The following is a 27,861-nucleotide window of genomic DNA, read 5'->3' on the forward strand; positions in this document are numbered from 1 at the left end:
GCCAAAACAGAAAAAAACATGAAACTTTTTATGATAGTTTCCCCTATTCAGATTAAAACACTACATGTAAGAGTTATAACCGAAGACCATCTGAAGGTATGAGTGTTTTCAGGCACCAGAGCTAAACACAGTATACACACGAGTAAAACATTTCATTCTAATTATACAGGTAGCTGCAGCCAGCCGGGAAGCACGTTCAGTTATATAGTAGCCATTGTCTGTCAGTAGGAGGCAGACAAATTCATCTTTAGAGATACCATTTTAGGAAAATAAAATTCAACTTTCGGTTTCTCTCCTTCAAAGTGGTGCTTTTTTTGTTTGTTTCTTGTCTTTTTAGGGCTGCACCCACAGCATGTGGAGGTTCCCAGGCTAGGGGTCCAATCGGAGCTGTAGCCACCGGCCTACACCACAGCCACAGCAATGCTGGATCCGAGCCACGTCTGCAACCTACACCACAGCTCATGGAAACGCCGGATCCTTCACCCACTGAGCAGAGGCCAGGGATCAGGAACTGCTGAGCCACATGGGAACTCCCCTCAAAGAGGTGCTAAATAATTGCTTTATTAGATTGTTGTGAAGATCAAATAAAAGCATATATTTTGTTTAATTTTAAAAAATTAAACATTTTGGTTTATGTTTCAGTTAATAACACCAGATAGAGCTTTATGAATATTAACTCTTTGAGTTCTCATAACAAGCCTGTGAGGAAGTTTAGGCACTATTATCCCCATTTTACAGATGAAACTGAGGAACAGAGGTTTAGTGTCTTGCTCAAAGACATGCATCTAGTGGGATGGAAATCATATAAAATTGGATTGTGATGATCATTGTACAGCTATAAATGTAATAAATTCATTGAATAATTTAAAAAAATAAATTCTTGAAAAGTAAAAAAAAAAAAAGACATGCATCTGGTAAGTGGAACTCATACCCTGGTGGTCCAACTTCAGAGGCTCTCTTCTTTCAGGGAGGGGAGGGCGCGTCCACAGCAAATGGAAATTCCCAGGCCCAGGATCAAACCCATGCCACAGTATCAACCCAGTGCTGGGTCCTTAACCCTCTGCACCACACAGGAACTCTGTGCAATGCTGCCTCTGTGTGAAAGTGCTTTTGTAAGCTGTAAACAGATACTGTACAGATGTTAGCAGATTTTACTAAGTGTACAACACTGCACTAGAGATGATGGGAGGCATAAAGGAATCATAAGTCTGCCTTTGAAGAGTTTGCGATCTTGTTGGGGGAAAGAAATATAGCACAGAAAACTGTAGTAATATGGCCGCCTCTGAGGTCACTGCCGCCGAGAGAAATCTCCACATCTAGTAAATAGTCACCTTATTTTCTTCTGTGCTTCGTACACCGCATAAAATCTAGTGCATTTAGACATATAGTTAATGTTGGTTAAATGTGCATGTCCTTAAAATGCTCTCCCCTTTTTTGCAGTGAGCAGATCTAGGTTATTATTTGCAGAAAAACTTGTTGCACTTTCTTTCTTGGCCATGCAGTGGGCTTGTGTTTCATCTACTTAGTTTGGCTAAGCAGTATCTTGACTGCCCGTCTTTTTTTTTAACTTTTAATTTTTGACATTTATTTATTTTTGACAAATAAAAATTATATATATTAAATGTATACAACGTGATACCTTGATATATATAGACACTGCAAAACAGTTGCCACAATCAAACCAATTAACACATCCATCACTTCCTTAGCCTTTTATTTTTGAAGTAATTTTGCTTTTACAGGTTATAGGAGTAGTACAAAGAACTTACATATATGCTTTGACCCAGATTCCCCAAATGTTAACATTCGCTCTGGCATTCTCCTTCTTTCCCTTTAATAATATATATTCATCATAAAACAGATGCATATACATTATAGTATATGTGTAATTATCACTTTTCTGAACTATTTGAGAATAAGTTGCAGATGTGATTCCCTTTAATACATCAGTATGTATCTTTTCCCCACAAACCCCTACCCAAAAAGGATAGTCTTTTAAAATAGGCAATTACTTTGGTACAGTACTTTAATTTGCAGAACTTATTCAGACTTCACCAGTTAGCCTAATAATATCCTTTAGATCAAATACAAAAAAAAGTTTGACTTCCTATGTCTTAAACATTGTGGTGAGTGTGGGAGTTCCCTTTGTGGCTCAGTGGTTAACGAACCTGACTAAGATCCATGAGGATGCAGGTTCCATCCCCGGCCTCGCTCAGCAGGTGAAGGATCCGGCGTTGCCATGAGCTGTGGTGTAGGTCCCAGATGTGGCTCAGATCCGGCATTGCTGTGGCTGTGGTGTAGGCCGGCAGCTACAGCTCTGATTGGACCCCTAGCCTGGGAACCTCCATATGCTATGGGTGCGGCCCTAAAATAGCAAAAAGTAAAAATTAAAAAATAAACATTGTGGTGAGTGTGTATTACATAACACCCACTCCTGCATTTGGTTCCAGGAGCAAGGTAAGCAGGTGCCCTCTCCCCTGCCTTAGTCAGACAGGCAGGGCAAATGCTGTGTTTGACTTTCCCTTTTTTATGTGATTCAGTGGAGCAGCGTGACTTCGTTGGAGTGGACAGCACGGGAAAGAGGCTGCTCTTCATGGCTAATGAAGCAGACTTGGATGAGGAGCTGGTCATTAAGGGAGCCATCCTGCAGAAGTAAGCCCTGGGGTTTTTCTTTCTGGCCCTTCTCCTTGTCTTAAAACAAAATAAAACCGCCCAGTGGATGGGAAAGAGGGGATGAAAACCAGATGAGACTGTGTGAAATTGACAAAAGTATGTGAATGTTTTCCCATGAGATGGGTGGAAGCTTTCCTTCGCCACACAAGCTTCACTTTTCCCTATGTCTTTTCTTGCCAAGGTAGAGTCCGGTCCAGCAGAGCAGCAGGGCAGAGCGGCTGTGGGGAGAACAGGGAACGGAACTGCCTGTCTGAGTGTTGCAGAGTTTCCTTTGTTTTTCTTTTTAATTGTGGTAAACATACAACATAAAATCTACCACCTTAACTGACTTTAGGGTATGGTTCAGTAGTGTTAAGGATATTCACATTGTTCAGATCTCCAGAGGTATTTCATCTTTCAAACCCAAAACTCTGTATTCATTGAACGACAACTGTTCTTTATCTCCTCTCCCAGCCCCTGATAACCACCATTTGACTTTCTTTTCTCTGGATTTGACTACTTTAAGTTCCATTTATAGGTGGAACCATACACTGTTTGCCTTTTTGTCACTGGCTTATTTCACTTAGTATAGTGTCCTCATGGTTTATCTACATTGTAGCATCTGTCAGAACTTCTTTTTTAAGGCTGTGTAATATTCCATTTTATATATACACCACATTATCTGTTCAGCTCTCTATGGACATTTAGGACTTCCCTGGTGGTTCAGTGGATTAAGGATCCAGCACTGATACTGCTGTGGCTTGGGTCACTCCCATGGTGCAGATTCAGTGCCTGGCCCGGGTACTTCTACATGCCATGGGCACAGCCCCTGCCCCCGAAAAAAAAAAAAAAATGGACACTCGAGCTGCTTCCACCTCTTGGCTATTGTGAATAATGCTGCATGGTTATGCATGGTTTGAGATCCTACATTGAGTTGTTCAGGTTATTTATCCAGAGATGGGATTGCTGGATTATTTGGTAGTTCCTATTTTTTATTTTTTGAGCAACTTCCATGCTGTTTTCCGTTTTACGATCCCACCAACCATGCACAAGGGTTCTGATTTCTCACCAACATCTTCACCAGCACTTGTTATGTTCTGTTTTTGCCGACAGTAGCCATTCTGATGGCTGCACACCAGTCACATTTTCTCCAGTCAGCATTTCAGTGACTGCTCGCTCAGCTTGGACTTGCGAAGCTGTTATACTCAGAGCCTGATGCCATTATATAGGAGTGCTTAATAAATATTTGGAGGCTGGGTGAAATGAATGTGAAAGGAGTAAATTGGGAAAGAAAAATGTTGTAGTGATTTTTGGGGTTTTTTTGTTGTTGTTGTTTGCTATCCAGCACAACAGAGGTAGGGGACATTTCAGAGTATATGTGTAAATGAAAATGAAGTTGCCCTCTAGCTTCGTTGGCCCAGTTACCCCTACGATTAAGAGTCTTGTATTAGGAGTTCCCGTCGTGGCGCAGTGGTTAACGAATCCGACTAGGAACCATGAGGTTGCGGGTTCGGTCCCTGCCCTTGCTCAGTGGGTTAACGATCCGGCGTTGCCGTGAACTGTGGTGTAGGTTGCAGACGCATCTTGGATCCCACGTTGCTGTGGCTCTGGCGTAGGCCAGGGGCTACAGCTCCAATTAGACCCCTAGCCTGGGAATCTCCATATGCCGCGGGAGCGGCCCTAGAAATGGCAAAAAGACAAAAAAAAAAGAAAAAGAAAAAGAGTCTTGTATTAGAGCCTTGGCTGTCTCATCTGCAAGAATGGGTTTAATAATAACAGGGCTACTGTGACCAAAACATAGTGGGTGTCCCCTGTAAACAAACAACTCTTGAAAAACACGTGCATAATATCACTTCTGGGTTAAAGTGGCTGCTTCAGATTGCATCAGAGAACTTCCTACTGGTTTCTAATTAAATGTGAAAAATAAACGAATAGAGAACTGGCAGAAATTTCAACAGCAGTGAATAGAGTAGGATAATTAAACATAATAAAACTTAAAAATCGATGGCCAAGGAAAGCAACAAGATTCTGATAAGGAATAGAAAGGAATAAAGGTAGGCTTCCAATTCTACCCTATCACCACTCCCCAGAAGCCGTAATTAACGTGTTCATGAAATCCTGCAAATTCTTACTAATAGCTCCAAATCTGGAGAGAAGCAAACGGAGTACCTCTCTGTATATTTATCTTCTTCTGACTAGGGAGCAATGGGAAGAACTGCTAGGGAGTAAGTGATGAAGCAGGGAAAATGAACAGTGACGGGAACTCTTAAACAGAAGCGAGATCTAAACCTAAGTGGTGAACAGGGGGAATAATATGGGAATGAAATATACCCCTTACATACGTGGAATGAAACCAGAATTTGTAACAGTCTCAGGAAAGAGAAATAATCAAAGCGTCTGTGGTACCTTAGTGTGCTTCCTGTACCCTCCCATCCCTCGCACTCACATCGTCCCCTGAGCCATGGAAAAGTACCTCGACTGTGAAAAAACTGGCACTCACAGCCGGTCTCAGATACAGGAGGATACGAGGTAAGCATTTATCTATACTATATCAAAATAAATAAAACAAACATGAACAAGACCAAAAGGATCAGCCTGTCACTGTGCAAACATAGCAAAAATGAAAGCAAGAAAAACACCCCGCAAAAAACCAAAAACCTATCCAGAGAAAACCATGACGCAATGAATAGAAAGAATTTCCTTATACATATAGGAGTTGCAAAACAACTCAATAGGACGTGAATGTAATAGTAAGAGTTCAGGAGTTCCCGTCATGGCTCAGTGGTTAACAAATCCGACTAGGAACCATGAGGTTACGGGTTCGATCCCTGGCCTTGCTCAGTGGGTTAGTGATCTGGCGTTGCTGTGAGCTGTGGTGTAGGTCGCAGACTTGGCTTGGATCTGGCGTTGCTGTGGCTGTGGTGTAGGCTGGTGGCTACAGCTCCGATTCGACCCCTAGCCTGGGAACCTCCATATACCGCAGGAGTGGCCCTAAAAAGTCAAAAAATAATAATAATAATAATAAGAGTTCAGTGATAAGATAAAACAACAAAATGAGATAAGGAGTTCCCTTATGGTACAGTAGGTTAAGGATCTGGTATTGTCCCTGCAGCAGCTCAGGTCACTGCTGTGACATGGGTACAATACCTAGCCCAGGAACTTCCATATGCTGTGGGTGCAGAAAAAAAAACGGAGAGTGATAAAAGAAAATATTATAGAACCAAGAAAATAGAGGACCAAATGACTTAATTATAGAGTTAATTAATTAACTTAAAAAGAGCAAAGAACAGGAGTTCCCATTGTGGCAAAGCGGTATCCATGAGGATGCGGGTTTGATTCCTGGCCTCGATCATTGGGTTAAGGATCTAGCGTTGCTGTGAGCTATGATTTAAGTCACAGATGCAGCTCAGATCCTGTGTTGCTGTGGCTGTGGCATAGGCTGGCAGCTACAGCTCATATTCAACCCCTAGCCTGGCAACTTCCATAAGCCACAGATATGGCCATAAAAAGCAAAAAAAAAAAAAAAAAAAACAGAAGTGACACCACTGAAAATCAAATTATATTCATAGAGGAAAAGTTTAAGCTATTCAGTAATTTAGATAAAAATGAAAATGATTGAAATTAGAATCCAATATAAATAAAAGACAAAGATGATTCCAAGGGATAGAACAGTGAACCAGACACACTAAAATCCTTGCCCTCATTGAGAGATGAGAGAATGTTGCATTTATGAACCAAAAAGCAGGATGCTGTATTTAAAAAGGAGTATTTAGGGAACATGTAGTGCTCATATTAAAATGAAAAATTGGGGAATTCCCGTCGTGGCGCAGTGGTTAACGAATCCGACTAGGAACCATGAGGTTGCGGGTTCGGTCCCTGCCCTTGCTCAGTGGGTTAACGATCCGGCGTTGCCGTGAGCTGTGGTGTAGGTTGCAGACGCGGCTCGGATCCCGAGTTGCTGTGGCTCTGGCGTAGGCCGGTGGCTACAGCTCCGATTCGACCCCTAGCCTGGGAACCTCCCATATGCCGCGGGAGCAGCCCAAGAAATGGCAAAAAGACCAAAAAAAAAAAGAAAAGACAGTGAAAAGAAAACCCACAGATTAGGAGAAAACACTTAAAAACACATACATCTGGTAAGGGTCTAGTCCCCAGATACATAATGAACACTTATGACTCAACAATGAAAAGAAAAACCAATTTAAAAAAATAAAATAAAAAAATAAAATGAAAATTTTAATTTAAAAGTTGCGAAATTTTTTCTGAAGTATTTTTCACAAAGCAGACTAAAGCAACAAATTGATGGAAACTAGAGAAATGGTAAGATTAAAGGAGCAGCTCAAGAGGTCCAGTATTTGAATATCAGGAGTTCCAGAAAGTGAATGGGAAAGAAATCATCAATGAAAGTAAAAAAAAAAACTCAGAATGAAAAAAAGCTGGATTCAAGACTGAAAGGAAACAGTGTCCAGCAGAATACATGAAAGGAAACATACCAAGTTGTCATTGTGGAATGTTATAACTGGTGACAGAAAGCAAATCCTACAGCTTCCAGAGATGAGGACGTATATCCTATATAAAGAAATTAAAATGGCTTTCAGTCTCTTAACAGTGACACTGGACCATGAAACAATGGAAGTGTGCTTTCAAAGTTCTTAAATAAGAATATTAAGAATAGACATAAGAATTTTCTAGATAGGAAAATATTTGTCCAGATGTAAGAATTTTCAGAATTCAAACTAAAGTGTGAGAATAGAACAAGATCCTTTCAGGTATTTGCTTTTGAGGTATCTGTTTCAGAAAGCTTCAAGAGAATATGTAACACCAGAACCTTGGAATAAATGAAGAAAGAGAAAGACACAGAATATAGGAAAAAGAATCCCTCGGATAATAATGCAGGGAGATTCCAGAATAACACCTGTGTACCTGGGATAGATGGCAACCAGACAAGACTGAAATAGGTCAGAAAGCGTTGCGAAAACTTTCTTCAGGTGTTCATATTTCTCCTAATGAAAACGATAGAATGTATGTCAACATTTTGAGAGAAGCTTTGAGTGCTTGGTAAGTTCGGGGTTGAATTATTGATAAGTATCTAGGAGACTAAGAAATGAGAAGACAGGTAATTGCCAGGCAAACAAAAGTATATGCAGGAAAAACAATCATTAGTGGGAGTTCCCAGTGTGGCACAGTGGGTTAAGAATCCAGCATTGCTGCAGCTGCAGTGTTAGGTCACAGCTGTGACTCGGATTCAGTCCCCGTCTTGGGAATTTCCACATGCCGCAGGTGAGGCCATTAAAAAAAAAAAAACATTAATTAACTGAATGGCTCAGGTGTAACTAATGTTATATATGCATAGTAATGTAACTACTAGCCAAAATCACGATACAGTAACTTTGGAATAATGGAAGGGAAGGTTAGTGTGTTGGAGGCACAAAAGAAGAAAAGAGAGATAAACTTCCTGTCTCATAGTTAAGGGCTAATACCTAAAGCTGAAGTCATAATAACATAAATATTGATTACTGAGCTGACCAAAATAATGAAACAATTATATTAGAAAGGTAGAAGATACAAGAAATACAGCTATGGGAGTTTCCATCATGGCTCAGCGGAAACAAATCTGACTAGTAACTATGCAGGGTTCGATCCCTAGCCTCGCTCAGTGGGTTAAGGATCAGGCATTGCCCTGAGCTGTGGTATAGGTTGCAGATGCGGCTCAGATCTGGCGTGGCTGTGGCTGTGGCAGAGGCCAGCGGCTACAGCTTCAATTTCACCCCTAGTCTGGGAACTTCCATATGCCATGGGTGCGGCTCTAAAAAAGACAGACAGACAGACAGACATGGGTGTGGCTCTAAAAAGACAGACAGACAGAAAGAAAAGACAGAAAGAAAGAAAGTAATACAGGTAAATGTGATGAGGACAGGGCTGATGAACGAAAGCTAAACTCTCATCTTCCATAGGGGAAATCAGTAGATAATGTCTGAATTTGAAAACCAAGACGTATCAGTATTAGAATGTTATTAGAGATAGGAATAGAAATACTAAGTGGATCCACTAAAAGAATTGAAAGGAAGACTTCTGGGGAACAGAAAAGGGGAAAGAGGAACAGAAGACTGAAATTTTTCATTGTAAACCTTAAACTGTTTACCTCTTTATGTGCATATGTAACTTAAATTTTAATTTTTCTAATAAAAACAAGATATAATCAAATTTCCTCAATCAAGTAAAAATCTGCAAATTTTGAGAGTAGAGTGTGCTCTAAGAAAATTTGGCCAGATGTATCCTCTAGATAAAGAAAGAATTCTTCAAGCATCCAGAGGCAAAAAGCTAAACACTTAACATGAGAGTGAAAATCAAACTTACCTACAAGTTCTTTACTAGTACATCCTGTACTAGAGGAGCAGTATCTGTAGTGTTCAGGAAAATAAAGTGCAACTCAAGAATGTTATAAACAGGAGTTCCTGCTGCCGTGCAGTGGGTTGAGGATCTAGCATCGCCACAGCTATGACATAGGTTGAAGTTGTAGCTTAGATTCGATCCCTGGCCTGGGAACTTCTGTATGCCACGCATGCTGCCATAAAAGCAGGGGAAAGAATATTGTAAACAATGAAGACATCATTCAAATATAAAAGCAATAATAAAAGGAAGACATTCTCAAACATGAAGGGACTCGAGTATAGCACCTGGGGGAGTTCCCGTCGTGGCGCAGTGGTTAACGAATCCGACTAGGAACCATGAGGTTGCGGGTTCGGTCCCTGGCCTCGCTCAGCGGGTTAACGATCCGGCGTTGCCGTGAGCTGTGGTGTAGGTTGCAGACGCGGCTCGGGTCCTGCGCTGCTGTGGCTCTGATTCGACCCCTAGCCTGGGAATCTCCATATGCCGAGGGAGCGGCCCCAGAAATGGCAAAAAGACAAAAAAAAAAAAAAAGTATAGCACCTGGGAGCCCTTCTTGGGGGGAGAAAACTTCTTGACAATGAAGGCAGCCAAAAATTGGATCAAAATAAGGAATGCAGTAATAGAGAAGGCGTGATAGTCATAAAACAAATGAGATATTTATTTTAAAACAAAAAAAAAAGCAAAACATCTATGCTGAGATAGTAACAATTCTGGAAAGTAGAAATATGGATGCTTTAAAAAAAATTGTTTTAGGAGTTCCTGTTGTGGTGCAGCAGAAATGAATCTGACTAGGAACCATGAGGTTGCAGGTTTGATCCCTGGCCCCGCTCAGTGGGTTAAGGATCTGGAGATGCTGTGGCTGTCGTGTAGGCCAGCAGCTGTAGCTCTGATTTGACCCCTGGCCTGGGAACCTCCATATGCTGTGGGTGCAGCCCTAAAAAGCAAAAAAAAAAAAAAAATTGTTAAAGTATAGTTGGTTTACAGTGTTCTGTCAATTTCTGCTGTACAGCAAAGTGATGCAATCGTACGTATATATATATTCCTTCTTTTTCTCGTATTATCTTCCATCATGTTCTATCACAAGTGATTGGATATAGTTCCCTGTGCTGTAATGGATAAGGAGGACCTCATTGCTGATCCATTCTAAATGTAATAGTTTGCATCTACTAAGCCCAAACTCCCAGTCTGTCCCACTCCCTCCCCTCTCCCCCTTGGCAACCACAAGTCTATTCTCCTTGTCTGTGAGTCTGCTTCTGTTCTGCAAATAGGTTCATTTGTGCCATATTTTAGATTCCACATATGAGTGATATCATATGGTATTTGTCTTTCTCTTTCTGACTTAATTCACTAAGTGTAGACTTTCTAGTTTCATCCATTGTTGCTTCAAATGGCATTGTGTCATTCTTTTTATGGCTGAATAGTATTCCATTGTGTATATGTACCACATCTTCTTAATCCATTCATCTGTTCATGGACTTTTAGGTTGTTTCCATGTTTTGGCTCTTGTGAATAGTGCTGCAGTGAACATAGGAGTGCATGTATCCTTTTGAACTGTAGTTTTGTCTGGATACATGCCCCGGAGTGGGATTGCTGGGTCATATGATAGTTCTGCATTTCATTTTCTGAGCTACTTCCATACTGTTTTCCATAGTGGTTGCACCAGTTTACATTCCCACCAACAGTGTAGGAGGGTTCCCTTTTCTGCACACCCTCTCCAGCACTTGTCCTTTGCTGACTTGTTAATGTGGCCATTCTGACCAGTGTGGGGTGGTACCTCATTCTGGTTTTGATTTTAATTTCTCTAATAATTAGAGATGTTGAGCCTTTTTTTCCTGTGCCTGCTGACCATCCATGTATCTTCTTTGGAGAAATTGCTATTTAGGTCTTCTGCCCATTTTCAGTGGGATTGTTAGTTTTTTTGCTGTTGAGTTGTATGAGTTGTTTGATTTTCTTTTTCTTTCTTTCTTTTTTATTTTATTTTATTTATTTATTTATTTATTTTTGTCTTTTTGCTATTTCTTGGGCCGCTGCTGCGGCATATGGAGGTTCCCAGGCTAGGAGTCTAATTGGAGCTGTAGCCGCCGGCCTACGCCAGAGCCACAGCAACATGGGATCCGAGCCGCGTCTGCAACCTACACCACAGCTCACGGCAACGCCGGATCGTTAACCCACTGAGCAAGGGCAGGGATCGAACCCGCAACCCCATGGTTCCTAGTCGGATTCGTTAACCACTGCACCATGACAGGAACTCCCTGATTTTCTTTTTCTTTGTACTTTTCTGTGTTTTAAACTTTTCTCCAACTTAAAAAATATCAAAAACGAGAAAAACAGGTACTACCTTGGGGATTTAGAAGCCCCAGGACCTAAAGTGAAGAGGTTTCAGGGTAGTGTAATTTCTAAAGATACAGTCCAGTGAATGCAGACATTTCTGTATCTGACTTAGCTCTTGCTTTTGGGACATGGCCTTTCCTGGCATAGCAGCCGTGGCACAGATGTCTGCTGGGGAGTATTCCAGCTGGGGAGAGTATTTGCTCTTGCAAAGACTTGAATGAGGCCGAGTCCTCAACACTTTCTGCGGGGAACACAGCTAATGGTTTTGTTGGATTGTTTATTTCTTCCTTATTTGATGGAAAATACAAACCTAACTGAACTCTGAACCTTTCCATTCTGTTTAAATTTTGTGGACTTTCTAAAGATGTAGTTATACATTCTTTGATACATCTCCCCTGAAGAAAACTCCACTTGAATGTGAGCTGGCCTTAGTGACTTGCTTCTCCTCGTGCATAGACTGTAGTAGAGGTGGCAGGGTGTCACTTCCAGAATTAGGTATAAATAGACTTCAGAGTCTGCCTTTGCTGCCTACTCTTGCTCTGTCCTGAATCACTTACTCTAGGGAAGTCAGCCTGTGTGTCATGCCACAGCCCTAGGAAAAGGAAAGCTAGCTGCCCTGTGCTGAGGACATTCAGGAGGGCTCTGGAGAAGCCCTTGGGGTGAGGAGCTGAGGACTATCAGCAACCACACGCGTGAGTTTGGAAGCAGATTCTTCAGAGACCTATCAGGAGCCGTGTCGCAGGCAGATTCTTCTCCAGCTGAGCCTTGGGATGACTGCAGTCCTGGCCAACGTCGTGACACAGCCTCATGAGACACCCTGAGTCAGAACCACCAAGCTAAATCAACCACTCCCCAGTTCCAGAAGCTGTGAGATAATAAATGTTATTTGAAGCCTCTGAGTTTGAGGTAATTTGTTATACAATTATAGATGGCCGATAAAATCCTGACTCTCTAGGCCTTGAATAAAGAGTTTCTTAGAAACACTGAAGTTAAAAGAGATCGGGGTGGGGGTGGGGGTTCGTATAGCGTAGTTTCTTTCCTTTCAGCCTTAGTTTGTTCCCCACACATCCTTGAAACGGGGAAAGTCAAGTGGCTGATGCGGAAGGCATCCTGCCTCAGCTGGATGCCTCTGCCGAGATCTTGGACAAACCACCAGCTCAATCCTAAACACACGAGCAATAGGCATCCTTTTGTCTTACTACACTTCAAAGGCTTTTGTTGTGTAAATAATGTCGGTAAGTAATCCCAAGTTTTTTTTCTCATGTTCCTGGAGAGAAAGGAAGACCTGGGTTAGAATAAATCCCTGAGGAAAAGAACTACCTCTTGACCCATGGTGGCCATTGCTGTGCTGCCGTAGGATAAGCATAGAGATAAGCTTGCCTGGGTCTCCCTTCACGGAAGGACTCTTCACTTAGCTGTAGGGAGTGGAGTCAGCAGACAGCCTTTAGCTGTCACCAGCTTCAGGATCTGTCTCATCTAGAGGAAGGAGCCATTGGCTGAGGTCATGCCCTTGCCGGGGCAGCCTGTGTCCCGTGACTGACTGAGGAGGAGGTAGTGCAGCCTCCGTCATTCTGACGGGCAGTGCTTGCTCCGCAGCTCTCTGCTCCATTGGCCAAGGCTCCGGAGAACTGACATCTCCGTTTCTCCTCTGCCCGGTCTTGCTTCCTTCCCCCCCTTATTCAGGTGTCGGTCCCTAATAAGTATCTCACACCCTAAATTCTGTCTCAGCATCGCTTCTGGAAAATCCGGTCCCCAAGACCGTCGCATGGTTTCCCTGTGGTTTGCCTGATAAAGCAAATGATCCCTCACCCTTGGAGGGATCATTCTTTCCATTATAGAATTAAACTGCCTGGATGAATAAGCTGTTTTCTTTGAAAGCATACCTGTCGCTTTGGCCTCTGTATGTATAAAACCACAGTGCATGGTATCTAATAATATTTGTGCCTCTTACAACTCCTGACTGAGCGTGTACCAGAAAACGCATAGTTACTCAGTCAGTCTTTCCAGCCTCACACGCCTGTACGCCTGTCCTTCTCACAAGACCAATGGTTCTCAACCCTAGGGAGCATATTTTTAAATGCTGTGCATAATGTTTTGAAGGTTCATCTATGTTGTTGCTTATGTCAGGACTTCATGCCTTTTGATTGTTGAATAATATTTCATTGTATGGATATATCACATTTGAGTTATCCTGTGTGTGTGTGTGTGTGTGTGTGTGTGTGTGGAAACACCTGCAGCATACAGAAGTTCCCAGAAGTTCCCAGGCTAGGGGTCGAATCAGAGCTGTGGCTGCTGGCCTGTGCCACAGCAACTCAGGATCCAAGTCGCATCTGCGGCCTACACCACAGCTCAAGGCAATGCTGGATCCTTTAACCCACTGAGCGAGGCCAGGGATCAAATCTGCGTCCCCATAGATGCTAGTTGGGTTCGTTACTGCTGAGCCATGAGGGAAACTCCCTATCAGTTGATGATTTTAAGTCATCTTTTATTCCACCAACGAATCATTTATGATTCCGTTATGCAGAATTTTGAAGGATACCCCAAAGAGAATACAGCATTCTTATTTCCTCAGACAACTTCTGTGCATGTTAGAGAGACACGACCAGCACTGTACTAGGAAAAAGTAGGCACCCATTTCAGTCCAACGTCTATTTGTTGGATTGAAATAGAAAAAACTACATATATTTCAGGCTGTTAGACTTCTAAGTTTATGCGATTTTTATTTTTTCTATTAAAGTTGATTTACAGTGTTCTGACAGTTTTCTACTAGACAGCCAAGTGACCCAGTCATACATTTATATACATTCTTTTTCTCACATTATCCTCTCTCATGTTCCATCACAAGTGACTAGATATAGTTCCCTGTGTTATACAGCAGGACCTCATTGCTTATCCACTCTAAATGCAGTATTTTTCATCTATTAACCCCAAACTCCCAGTCTATCCCACTCCTTCCCCTTCCCCCTTGGCAACCACAAATCTGTTCTCCAAGTCTGTGAGTTTCTTTTCTGTGGAAAGGTATATTTGTGCCATATATTGGATTCCAGATATAAGTGATATCATATGGTATTTTTCTTTCTCTGACTTCACTTAGTACGAGAGTCTCTCTTTCCATCCGTGTTGCTGCATATGGCATCATCTTGTTCTTTTTTATGGCTGAGTAGTATTCCATTTTGTATATATACCAAAATCTTCTTAATCTGTTCATGTGTCGATGAACTTTTAGGTTGTTTCCATGTCTTGGCTATTGTGAATAGTGCTACAATGAACATATGGGTGCCTGTAATTTTTCAATAAAAGTCTTGTCTGGATATATGCCCAAGAGTGGGATTGCTGCATCATATGGTAGTTCTATATTTCATTTTCTGAGGTACCTCCATACTGTTTTCCACAGCGGTTGCACCAGTTTACATTCCCACCAACAGTGTAGGAGGGTACCCTTTTCTCCACACCCCCTCCAGTATTTGTTATTTGTTGACTTGTTAATGATGGCCATTCTGACTGGTGTGAGGCGGTACCTCATTGCAGTTTTGATTTACATTTCTGTAATAATTAGTGATGTTGAGTATCTTTTCATGTGCCTACTGGCCATCTGTATGTCTTTAGAGAAATGTCTATGCAGGTCTTTTGCCCATTTTTCAACTGGATTGTTGGGTTTTTTTGCTGTTGAGTTGTATGAGTTTTTTGTATATTTTAGAGTCATCATTTGAAACCATTTTCTTCCATTCTGTAGGTTGTTTTTTTGTGTGTGTTGTTTAATGGTTTCCTTTTGTGCAAAAGCTTGTTGTCAGTTTGATTAGCATCCTTTGGTTTATTTTTTGCTTTTATTTCTGTTGCCTTGGGAGACTGACCTAAGAAAACATTTGTATGGTTCATATCAGAGAATGTTTTGCCTATGTTCTCTTCTAGGAATTTTATGGTGTCCTGTCTTACATTTAAGTCTTTAAGTCAGGCTGTTAGACTTTCTAAAAGTCATAGTTCTCCCAAAAGGAAGAAAACTCGTTTGTTGCCAAATCTGGGTAGATGGTTGATCTAGGAGGTAGTGATGGGTCATCAGACTCATTTAATTTCACACTGTCTGCAAGCAAACTCTAAGTATTCAAGAGGGAGTTCATAAAGTCAAATCTTAGGCGTTCCCATTGGGGCTCAGCAGATTAAGAACCCAGCTGGTATCCATGAGGATGCGGGTTTGATCCCTGGCCTTGCTCAGTGGGTTGAAGATCAGTGTTGCCATGAGCTGTGGTGTAGGTCACAGATGCGGCTCAGAGCTGGTGTGGTTGTGGCTCTGCATAGGCCAGCAGCTGCAGTTCCAATTGGACCCCTAGCCTGGGAACTTCCATATGCCGCAGGTGCGGCCCTAAAGAAAAAAAAAAGAAAGAAAGAAAATAAATTCAAATCTTATTTGTCTTCCTAATAAACTCTGAAAAGATAGTTTTTTATATTTCTGGTATCATAGGCCTATAGGATCAACTGCCACTTTATCTCGAAACAACATTTTCTATATTCTTGTGGTTGCAGTTTGAGTCCTGTCAACATACAGCTCTTCCCCAAGTATGAAGCCAAGCCTCAGCGCTGCTGGGGTTCTCTCCTTCCACTTGGGTGGTCATGGCAGCAGAGAGAGCCTGCTTTTCCCACCACATCAGGAAAGGGGGGGGGGGTGGTGGTGACGATGATGAGAGCTGCTCTGCTTTTTAAATCTTGTGCCAGGCACTGTCGTGTTAAAGCTTTTTCTACAATAACCCTATGAAGTGGATACTATTCTATGCCACTTTACAGGTGAGGAAATGAATGAGGATTAGGTAGAAAAAAGAAATCCCCGTAGATATTTGTTGAATGAATAAGTGGGAAATCACCTAGCTACGATTAAGGGTCTGTAATCTAGGGCTTTGGCTTCTGTGATGAATCCTGAGGTGTAGAACAAGGATTGGCAAATAGTAAATATTTTAGAGTTTACAGACCACCTGGTCTCTGTTGCATTTATTAAACTCTGCTGTTACAACACAAAAGCATCCACAGATAGGCAGCAAATGAGTGTGCCTGTGTTCCAGCAAAACTTTGTCTGCAAAATCAGGCAGCAGGATCATCCAGCTGGCCGGCCGTAGTTTACAGCCCCACCAGAGTTTGTGTGTGTGTTTGCTTTCCTCTCCCCTTCTGTATCAAGAGTTTGTATGATGGGACTTCGTTAACACAGCTAATTTCTTACAGTAACCAGGGTATAGCTGACTGGATCTGGAATTCTTTCTGTGAAGCAAGAAGGGTTCATTACAGACTTTTTTCTAAACTATTTATCAAGGTCAAATGTTAGAAAACAGAGGGGGATTTCCTTCTATTTTAGAAGAGCTCAACATAAGATGCAGTTAAAGGACATCTCTTAATGTATTGAAAACATAATCTTATTCGTAAATATTTTAGAATCATAGACTGTCACAGGTAGAAGGTCATTTGATCCAGTCCCCTATATTTCAGATAATGATAGTGAAAGCCAGAAAAAGAAGGGTTTGTTCCATATCTTTTTTTTTTTTTTTGTCTTTTTGCCATTTCTTGGGCTGCTCCTGTGGCATATGGAGGTTCCCCGGCTAGGGGTCGAATCGGAGCTGTAGCCACCAGCCTACACCACAGCCACAGCAATGCAGGATCCGAGCCTTGTCTGCAACTTACACCACAGCCCACGGCAATGCCGGATCCTTAACCCACTGAGCGAGGCCAGGGATCGAACCCGCAACCTCATGGTTCCTAGTTGGATTCATTAACCACTGCACCACAACGGGAACTCCTCATTTTTCTAATTAGAGACAGAGCTGGGCCTTTTCTTTTAGTTCATGCTTTCTACTTTTCTAGAACACATTGTTCAACTGGCAAATGTTCCTTGAGTTTCCTCCTCTTGTTAAACTGTTTTGGTATTTAGGGAGGCAGAAAACTATCTCAAAGAGTTCATTTGCCTTGGTGGAAGATAAGATTCTGTATGTAAAAGGCTAACAAATAATAGCAAACAGTATCAGATGCTGAACAACAGTGTTCTAAGAGTTCAGAGGAGGCATCAGTCTCAAGGGGCTGAAGGTGGTCAGGAAAATGTAATAGAATAATTTGGAGTTGAAGGATGGATTTGGATCTGATAAGGAAGGGCCATGGGAAGCTGAATCCTGTGTGGGGAGAATGCTCTGAGCAAAGATGTGGAGGCAGGATATGCAAGATTTGTTTAGAACAGTTTGGCCCAAATAGAAGATTCCTGTTGGGGAGCACGAGGAGATAAGCTGGGAAGTTAAGTTAGTACAAAAAAAATAGAGGGCCTTGAATACTGGGAAATTATTAAGGACATCTTGAGGAGAGAAATAATGCTTCCAATTCAGCATTCCAGAAAGGTAGTCTGGCAGCAGTAGGAGGGATAGATTCAGAGGATAAGACCAGGAAAGTATCACAGTGTTGCATTGCTGAATTCGCAAGACTCGGAAGAGTACAGAGACTGTGTCTTCTGGAATGCAGAAGGAACTCCTCGCAGTCATCTATGATTATGTGAAACAAGGGACCTGACTCATTTATGTATCCGTCAAGCACTGATGTTTATGCTGCTTTAGATTTGGCAGGTTTAGACATAAAGTTCTTAGAAGGCAGAATCGTATGTTTCTATAGTTACAGCTGGAGGGTGGGGATTGTCCCCTGCTCTCTCCGACCTCCCGTGGAACTAGTTTATTGCTCCATATGGTGAACTGTTAGTAAATGCCTTAGTCCCAGTGGTCCCTGCCCAAGCGAGCAAGGCTTGGGGGTGATAGGAGCAAAGAAGATGGACAAAGCCAAGAGGTAAGGTGAAAATGAAGAGCCGATGGAGGTGTACTTTTCCTTCAGAACTGTTGAGCTCAGAGCTTTGCGTAAATGCTGGGACCGTTAAAGCCCGATCTTCCACCAGTTTCCTAAGACTAGGTTGCACATTCGGTTGTTGGCAGCATATTTTCTCTCCATTCCATTCTTCTAACTTGCAATCTACACCCCAGTGACGCAACATCTTTGGGGTATATTTGTTATAGGGCAGCTGGCTGGATAAATGAGCAAGAAAAATGTTCTCCCCATTCCTCTGACCCTATTCCTGTGACTCCTCCTGGCCTCAGTGAGATGATGGGAAAGTTAATTAGATTCAGATTTTCAAGCACTTTTTGAATTTGAGAATACAATGCTTCCTATCTTTCTTTTCAAACAGAATTTCCAAAGGTGGAGGCTAGTTCCTATTGGGCAAACACCAAAGTTATCTTGGCAGAGGCATTTATAAGAAAGGCAAAAACCTCTTGTTTTAAACTTTTCTTAGTTTTGTACGTTCTGGTTATGGGAGAAAAGGACGGTGACGATGGAATGTGTACCCTATCTGGTTTTCTTTCTTTTCGACAGAGGATGAAGTACTTACTTGATTGCAAAGAGAGTTCTGTTTTGTTGGCCCTTGAGCATCCTTGGTGCTGGAAAGTGAGATAGTTTAGGACACTTGGAGCAGGGGTCCTGCTAAGCCTGTGGCAAGCACAGGGGCATTCTCCCTCTGTCACCAGGCAGTACTGGTAACGTTACGGCAAGGGGCCCAAACCCTAACTACCTCCGTGGACTTGGAGAAAGCTCAACACTTTTCCCACGAGTCTAGCTGTGTAGTACCGACTTGGAGAGGCTGAGAGAGCATGGTGCTCGAAATTCCCATCCAGAGAATTGAGAATTGAGACAGACAAAAGCTGTGTGAGCTTGTGCAAATCACGTGGCTTCTCTAAGCTTCAGTTTCCCCAGCTGAAATCGGCCTAGTTGGTCTTTAAAGACCTCCCTGCTTCAGCTCTAAAATTCCTATTTCTGAAGGACATGTGTTTTTAATAATTCATAAGTAAAGGTATTTTGCCAGACATTTAATAAGAAAATCATGTCGCTTTTCTCTAGTGTTACGTTGTTTTCTTTTGAATACTAGTCAAGGTTCTTTATTGGAATAGTAATGAAAATATTAAAACAGGCTTCTAAGGAATATCTTTTAAAATGGAATAAAATGTTCACACGGTCATCTTGAAAAGTTTAGACATTTGTGTCTGAGCCGACAAGCATTTCAGTCAGAGCCGCAAAGATCATGGTCGGATCTCTGATTCCGGAGCACAGATGATGAGAAATGGCTTGACCCTGTGATTGCTTTCCTGATGGTATGGAAGGTCTTGAACTATGTAGCTGTGTATCTGAATTAGTATCCCCACTACTACTAACCAGCTGTTCTTCTAAAGTGCCTCTCTAGGGAGTTCCCGTAGTGGCTCAGCAGTAACGATCCCAACTAGTGACCATGAGGGTGCAGATTCAATCCCTGACCCCACCCAGTGGGTTAAGGCTCTGGCGTGGCCGTGAGCTGTGGTGTAGGCCGCAGACATGGCTCGAATCTAGCGTTACTGTGGCTGTGGTGCTGGACGACAGCTCCAGCTCTGATTCACCCCCTAGCCTGGGCACTTCCGTATGCTGCAGGTGCGGCCCAAAAAAGAAAAAAAAGAAGAATTGTGGGTAGGAGTTTGTAGTAAAATACAAGAGAGTGACTTGTCAGTGATTTGATGGCGCATCCATTTTGGTGTAATGTCTTTGGAAGCCCAGAGACTTCATAAGGTTGAGATAGGGCTGCTGTAAAGAGGAGGCCTTTTCTGGGCTGGGATGAGACATCCACCTTCCTGGTCTCCCCAGCGTGGGATGTGGGCAGCATGGCTCTGAGCCTCATAAACGTTCCCGTGCCTGCTGCCTAATAATAGGATAGAGCTCACATGACCTCCTCTCTGTCCTCCTCTTGCAGGCACCCTAGGATACGTTTCCACACTGGTCTCGTGGACGCCCACCTCTACTGCTTGAGAAGATATGTCGTGGACTTCCTCATGGAGTATAAGTAAGAAGGAGGGAGACAGAGTCAAACCCAGGGGCGTAAGCTCCGCGGGGACTTAGTTAACAGTCGTAAGCCTTGACACAGTTTGTCAGAGATATGAAATCATGTTATCCGGCATCCTGTTGTTTCATCTGTAATAGAGTCTCCTGCTGATATCAGGAGGGGGCCTGTGCTGTGATAAACTAGCAAATTATTTTTACAAAACTTATGGTAACTTAGGAAGCATCTTTGTACACAGTTTCAGGCTCTTCTTACTTGCTTCTGCAAGGCCGCGCTCCCCAGCTCTAGTGCTGTTTGTCTCCAAGCGGCTGTCCTTCCTGTGGGCCGTTAGCCTAGAGACAGGCCCTCTTGGCACAAGGCCGGACACCTACCAGGGACGAGGAAGGAAAGAAGAGCAAGCTGCCCCCCAGCTTCGGGAAGGAGGCCCGCCTCACCTCGCGACATCACATGAGTGAAGAGAGCAGCATTTGGTGCTCTCTCTGGTTTTGCTTTGATAGCAGAACCGTGGGCCTTAACATACTTCCCAGGGACCATGTCGGCAGATCACCGGATGTGATTTTCCAGAGAGAAAACTTCCTTTTGTGGTTGATCTCAAGGATTTTACATAGGAAATGGAGCAAGAGTTCTCAGAGGGAGTTCCCATCATGGCGCAGCGGAAACGAATCCAACGAGGAACCATGAGGTTGTGGGTTCAATCCCTGCCCTCGCTCAGTGGGTTAAGGATCCGGCGTTGCCGTGAGCTGTGGTGTAGGCCGGTGGCTACAGCTCCAATTAGACCCCTAGCCTGGGCACCTCCATTTGCCATGGGTGCGGCCCTAAAAAGACCCCCCAAAAAAAGAGTCCTCAGAGGGACAGATAGGAAAAGACTTAATAATTGCATAAGATGTAATAAAGGAAAGGGGCAGCTAGTCTTCTTTTGGGCTGCTGGGTAAGTGTCTGTCTTGCGTGGTACTGGTGGATGGGCAGGCAAGCAGGCTGATCCGACAGCAGCAAGTTCCCTCAGACCCTCCGGGGAAGAGAGTCGGAGAACCTGAGTTTAAGCACCCCTCGCCTGACGGACTTGGATACATACAGGAACATGAAGGGGAAGGGAGTGTTCCCTCTGTGCCCAGGATAATGCTTCTTGCAGCATCCCCGCCCCCACTGCCTACAACACCTGCTGCACCCCTACAGAAAGGCCATGTGTAGCCAATGGCAAATCATTTGGACTCCTGGAAAGCTTTCCCAGGGATTGTTTTTCTCTATTTTCTCTCACAGGATATTAGCCTGCTCTCCTCTGACTTACTATTCTGTCTTTTTCATTCACTCAACAAATATTTATGGCAGTTACCATTGCGGCTCAGTGGTAACGAATCCCACTAGTATCCATGAGGATGTAGGTTCTATCCCTGACCTTGCTCAGTGGGTTAAGGATCCGGTGTTGCCATGAGCCGTGGTGTAGGTCACAGACTCGGTTAGGATCCTGCATTGCTGTGGCTGTGGCATAGGTTGCAGCTGTAGTTCCATTTTGACCCCTAGCCTAGGCACTTCCATATGCTGCAGGGGCAGGCTTTAAAAACAAAAAAAAATGGATTAAGTACCTGTCAAGAGGCAGGCATTGTGCTAGAGCAACTATGAGATCAATGGTGAATTAGCAGATATGGGCCCTGCCTTCATGGAACTCACAGCCTTAGCTCCACAGTGGATCGTAGAGGCTGGTTTTTACTTTTTATTTTTTATTTTTGGCCACAGCCATGGCATGTGGAAGTTCCTAGGCCAGGGATCAGACCTGTGCCATAGCAGTCATGCAAGCTGCTGCAGTGACAACACTGATCCTTAACCCGATGCACTACAAGAAAACGCTAAGACTTTGCTTGTTGAATAGCAGGGAAACTTGCTACCAAGAGTTAGATCCAGGATGCAGTTTCCAGTTACCAGTCTGGGCCGTCCATATTCTAAAAGTGAAGTTAACTCTGTGCCATTATAGGGTTTATTTTTTTATTCCCAAATGAAAACGAAGCCCTGTAAAATAGTCCTGGCCTTGTAAAGGGGATATAGTAGTGGTAAAGTTATTTCCTGCGGAAAATTTCACCCAGGGAGTTCTTCTGTTATGCAGTGAGTTAAGGATCCAGGATTGTCACTGCAGCGGCTTGGGTTGCAACTGTGGTGCAGGTTCAATCCCTGGCCCAGGAACTTCCACTTGCTATGGGCATGGGCAAAACATAAAGTAAAAGAAAAGGAAAGAGGAGTTCCCGTCGTGGCGCAGTGGTTAACGAATCCGACTAGGAACCATGAGGTTGCAGGTTCGGTCCCTGCCCTTGCTCAGTGGGTTGGTGATCCGGCGTTGCCATGAGCTGTGGTGTAGGTTGCAGACGCGGCTTGGATCTTGCGTTGCTGTGGCTCTGGCGTAGGCCGGGGGCTGCAGCTCCGATTCAACCCCTAGCCTGGGAACCTACATATGCTGCAGGAGCGGCCCAAGAAATAGCAAAAAAAAAAGACAAAAAAAAAAGAAATAAGAAAAGAAAAGGAAAGAAAAAGAGGCGTGCCCATCCTGGCTCAGCAGAAATGAATCTGACTAGCATCCATGAGGACACAGGTTCGATCCCTGGCCTGACTCAGGTTAAGGATCCGGCATCGCCATGAGCTTTGGTGTAGGTCACAGACGCAGCTCAGATCCCATGTTGCTGTGGCTGTGGCATAGGCCAGCAGCTATAGCTCCAATTCAACCCCTAGCCTGGGTACCTCCACATGCTGCAGGTGCAGCCCTAAAAAGATTGTTGTTGTTGTTGTTGTTGTTGTTGCTATTTCTTGGGCTGCTCCCGCGGCATATGGAGGTTCCCAGGCCAGGGGTCGAATTGGAGCTGTAGCCGCCAGCCTACACCAGAGCCACAGCAACGCGGATCCGAGCCGCATCTGCGGCCTACACCACAGCTCACGGCAACACCGAATCGTTAACCCACTGAGCAAGGGCAGGGACCGAACCCGCAACCTCATGGTTGCCAGCCGGATTCGTTAGCCACTGCGCCACGACGGGAACTCCCCTAAAAAGATTTTTAAAGAAAGAAAGAAATTTCATGCAGACGCAAAGTAGAGAAAGCGATGTAATGAACTCTTGTGAAGCCACATGGCCTCAGCAATTATCACTTCCTAGCCAGTCTTTTATATTTGCTACCGCCAGTCTCGCCACTGTCACACCAGATTATTTTAAAGCAAGTTGTTATGGTATCATTTCATCTATAATTATTTCAGTTGTAATTATCTGTAAATATTTCAGTGTGTATCCCTAAAACAAATACCTCAATACCATTGTTACACTTAAACAAAAACAAAAAACTAACAGTGCTTCCTTGATACTATCAAATGAGACTGTAGCTTTTAGTGTCTGGCTGTGCAGACGGTTCTCCAGGAAAGCTTACCTCATCCTGGCTGCTACAGCTCCTTTGTAGCTCATCCGGCCACCACCAGTTAGCAGCTCCCACACCTGGCAAGTACCGTGTAGAAGTCGGTGATGCTGAGGCTCCTGGCCCGAAGCTCTGCCCAGTGGGACTGTCCCAGAGCTTTTGCCGCAGCAGAGACGGACACAGAGCCTCAGCTCAAACGACCTCCCCATCTCGGGGTCTGTTGAAGAGGCCCTTATCTCTTCCCCCATCTACCCAGCAGCTCAGAGAATTGTTGGGATTAGAGGCATCACAGTGAATATTGGTAAATTTCAGTATAGTATTAGGAAAAGCATAGAGGCACAGCAGGACAAATTAGAATGGTACTTCAAGGAGATTCCTTATTCCCGGCTGGAAGGGTGGAGGTTTTGTCTCAAAGTTGTGGGTGATGGCGTTGAATAGGCTGGTGGGAGCAGCAACTCCTCACCTCAGGAGCTGAGTGAGGGGTTTCAGGTCTCATAGGGAATGAGCAGTGATGCGACCTGGCAGGGAAACAGACCATTCTGAATGGGCAAGACTCTTTAAAGGTAAGTAGGAAGCTTTTATCATAATCTGGTTATGAAATGATGACTCCTTTAAGGATGGAAAGGAAAAAGGAGACCTGGGAGGCATAGCATTGAGAAAAGACTGCTTTAGCAATCCTTTATCTTTCACCTGTGAAAATGTACATTCTGCCATATGTGTTTTTTCACTTGTCTACCTGTTAAAGTCTTCCTCCCAAATTCCTTGAGATTTGATACCTGCTTGGATTGGTAAAGCATTCAGCATATGCTTGGTGAATGGATACGGCAGGGGTTGCCGTAGGGATGCCACTGTGGGGCTTGGATGCTGTTTATCTTTTACTTGAATGTCTGCTAGTCTGCATGTGCACTAAGGCACTTAGCTTCATCGGTATGTGATCTTAGAACTAAATCAAGCTTTCTAAATATCAGATCTTAAATCTTAAAAGCCATGTTTTAAAAAGAGAGAATTGGAATTCTCACTGTGGCACAGTGGGTTGAAGGATCTGGCTGCAGCTTCTGGGCTTGGATTCAATCCCTGACGCTGGAAACTTCCATAGGCCATGGGAGTGGCCATAAAAAAATTTTTTTAATTCTTAAAAAAGAGGATTGATAGGAGGTCCCGTCGTGGTGCAGTGGTTAACAAGTCTGACTAGGAACCATGGGGTTGCAGGTTAGATCCCTGGCCTTGCTCAGTGGGTTGAGGATCTGGCGTTGCTGTGAGCTGTGGTGTAGGTCACAGACGTGGCTCGGATCCCGCATTGCTGTGGCTCTGGCATAGGCTGGTGGCTACAGCTCCTATTCGACTCCTAGCCTGGGAACCTCCATATGCCGCAGGTGCAGCCCTAGAAAAGGCAAAAAGACCAAAAAAAAAAAAAAAAGGATTGATAAATTTGACTAATGACTTTTTTTTTTGTCTTTTTAGGGTCACACCTGCGGCATGTGGAGGTTCCCAGGCTAGGTGTCCATTCAGAGCTGTTGCTGCTGCCCTGCACCAGAGCCACAGCAATGCCAGATCTGAGCCACATCTTTGACCTGCACCACAGCTCATGGCAACGCCAGATCCTTAACCCACTGAGCGAGGCCAGGGATCGAACCTGCATCCTCATGGTTCCTAGTCGGATTAGTTTCTGCTGTGCCACGATGGGAACTCCCAATAACAATTTTTAAAATTCTGTGTTGTGGGGCCAAAAAAACCAATAAACATAGTGTAAAAATAAACACAAGATGTCAGGGGAGGGGACATTTGCAGTACCAGGATAGCCCAAACACTAGTTTTCTTACATTACAAAGAGCACTTTAAAATCAAGAAGAAAAAGACTGGAGTTCTCGTCGTGGCGCAGTGGTTAACGAATCCGACTAGGAACCATGAGGTTGCGGGTTCGGTCCCTGCCCTTGCTCAGTGGGTTAACAATCCGGCGTTGCCATGAGCTGTGGTGTAGGTTGCAGACGTGGCTCGGATCCCGCGTTGCTGTGGCTCTGGCGTAGGCCGGTGGCTACAGCTCCGATTCAACCCCTAGCCTGGGAACCTCCATATGCTGCGGGAGCGGCCCAAGAAATAGCAAAAAGACCAAAAAAAAAAAAAAAAAAGGAAGGAAAAGACTAATAACTCAATAGAAGAATGGGCAAAAGTTATAGGTAATGGCTTATAGAAAAAGCTAGTCCACATATGCGACGATGCCTGGTCTCATAAATAAAAATGCATGTTAAACAGTTTTAGAATACCGTCTTTATTGTATGGTGAAGGTTTTTACATTTTGTGATGAAACCAGCAAAGCTGTGGGGAGATTCTTTTATGCAGTTCTACATAAACTGTTTGTAGGATCATTGGTCACATCTGTCAAAACTTAAAATTTGGCTCAGCAGTTCCTCTTCGAAGAATCTATCCCATGGAAATGTTTTTAGGCCGAAACAGCAGCATGCGGAAGTTCCCAGGCCACGGATTGAACCCGTACCAGAGCTGTAACCAGAGCCACAGCAGTAACAATGCCTAACCTGCTGAACCATGAGAGAACTCCAGAAAGATTTACTTTAAAGTATGGAAATATTCACTGCAAAATGTTCTTTCCGGCATCATTCATAACATGGAAAGTTATAACAGTTTAAACAGGGTAATTAATTACATTATGGTACAACTGTTAAAAAGAATGAAGTATGACTCTATGTGGAGATATGGAAAGCTTTCCAACCTGTGCTTACCAAAAAAAAAAAAAAAAAGCATGTTGCAGTATTAGTGTATATTTTCACTGTGGCATGGTCTATTTTTTGCTTTAAAAAAATAAAAAAGATTAGGAGTTCCCACTGTGGTGCATCAGGTTAAGGATCCGGCATTGCCACAGCTGCATCTCAGATGCAGTTCCTGGCCCAGGGATGCCATATGCCATGGGTGCGGCCGAAAAAGAAAAAACGTAGTAATACAAAAGTAATATTAAAAGATTGGGAGTTTCCTAAGTGGCTCAGTTGGTTAAGAACCCAACTAGTATCCATGAGGATGCGGGTTCGCTCTCTGGCCTCACTCAATGAGTTAGGATCTGGCGTTGCCTCGAGCTGTAGGTCATAGATGCAGCTCAGATCTGGCATTGCCATGGCCATGGTGTAGGCCGGCAGCTGCAGCTCCAATTCAACCCCTAGCCCCGGAGCTTCCGTATGCCACAAGCGAGGCCCTGTAAAGAAAATAAATTTTGAAAATTAAAAGATTAGAGTTCTCTTGTGACACAGCAGATTAAGGATCTGGTGTTGCCACTGCAGCAACTCTGATCACTGCTGTGGCTTGGGTTTGATCTCTGGCCTGGGACCTTCCATGTGCCACAGAAGCAGCCATAGATTAACTTAATTAAAAGATAAATATATATATGTTTTAGAAGGTCTTTTTATCTGTTTCTGAATACAGTATGACAGTCCAAAGACTGTCTTGAACATTTTTTTTTTTTTGGTCTTTTTGTTGTTGTTATTGTTGTTGTTGTTGCTATTTCTTGGGCCGCTCCCGCGGCATATGGAGGTTCCCAGGCTAGGGGTTGAATCGGAGCTGTAGCCACCGGCCTACGCCAGAGCCACAGCAACGTGGGATCCGAGCCACATCTGCAGCCTACACCACAGCTCACGGCAACGCCGGATCGTCAACCCACTGAGCAAGGGCAGGGACCGAACCCGCAACCTCATGGTTCCTAGTCGGATTCGCCAACCACTGCGCCACGACGGGAACTCCTGTCTTGAACATTTTAATTCAAAATGTCTTGGATTTTATGTCCAGAGCCAGAGCAGAGCTTAGCCTGAGTATTTGTGACTGTGATGTCTCAGTGCTGCGTGGTGCCCTAGACCCTCCTCTTTTACGGTGTTAGCTGAGCTAAGCCTAAGGAAGCTGGCCTCCTAGGAACTTTTTCTCTGGCGTAACAGGGGTTGCTCCACAAGGAGATGGGCCCTGCGAAGAACTCAAGCAATGTGCTAGCTCTCCGAGCTGAAGCCCTGGGAGACGAGCGATTTATACCAGAAGTAGTCTTGTTTCCTTTTAGCGTGGAAACCCAGGAAAAAATGTCTTTCTTTCCCTTTTCCTTAACCTGCTAGACCTGCTAGGCATTTTAAGAGACTAGCGAAGATTAATCTTCTCAAAAGGAGGAGTTCAAGCTAAATGCTCCCTTCCTGTTCACAAGAATCCAAAGTTATAATCAGCCTCTTAGAGTGTTAGAATCCAACCCATCTGTTTAGGGACATACAGTCT

General features: G+C 43.7%; 1 protein-coding gene across 1 annotated transcript in view; it reads left to right on the forward strand.

Moving 5' to 3' along the window:
• Window positions 1–27,861, forward strand: part of EIF2B3 (eukaryotic translation initiation factor 2B subunit gamma) — a 136,019-nt gene that overhangs the window by 65,594 nt on the left and 42,564 nt on the right. The window contains exons 5-6 of the mRNA XM_047789267.1: window positions 2,541–2,652; window positions 20,144–20,233. Of these exons, the coding sequence (XP_047645223.1) occupies window positions 2,541–2,652; window positions 20,144–20,233 (202 nt within the window). The remainder of the gene's footprint in view (window positions 1–2,540; window positions 2,653–20,143; window positions 20,234–27,861) is intronic.

Source organism: Phacochoerus africanus, chromosome 8 (genome assembly GCF_016906955.1).
Source record: "Phacochoerus africanus isolate WHEZ1 chromosome 8, ROS_Pafr_v1, whole genome shotgun sequence".
Taxonomy (NCBI): domain Eukaryota; kingdom Metazoa; phylum Chordata; class Mammalia; order Artiodactyla; family Suidae; genus Phacochoerus; species Phacochoerus africanus.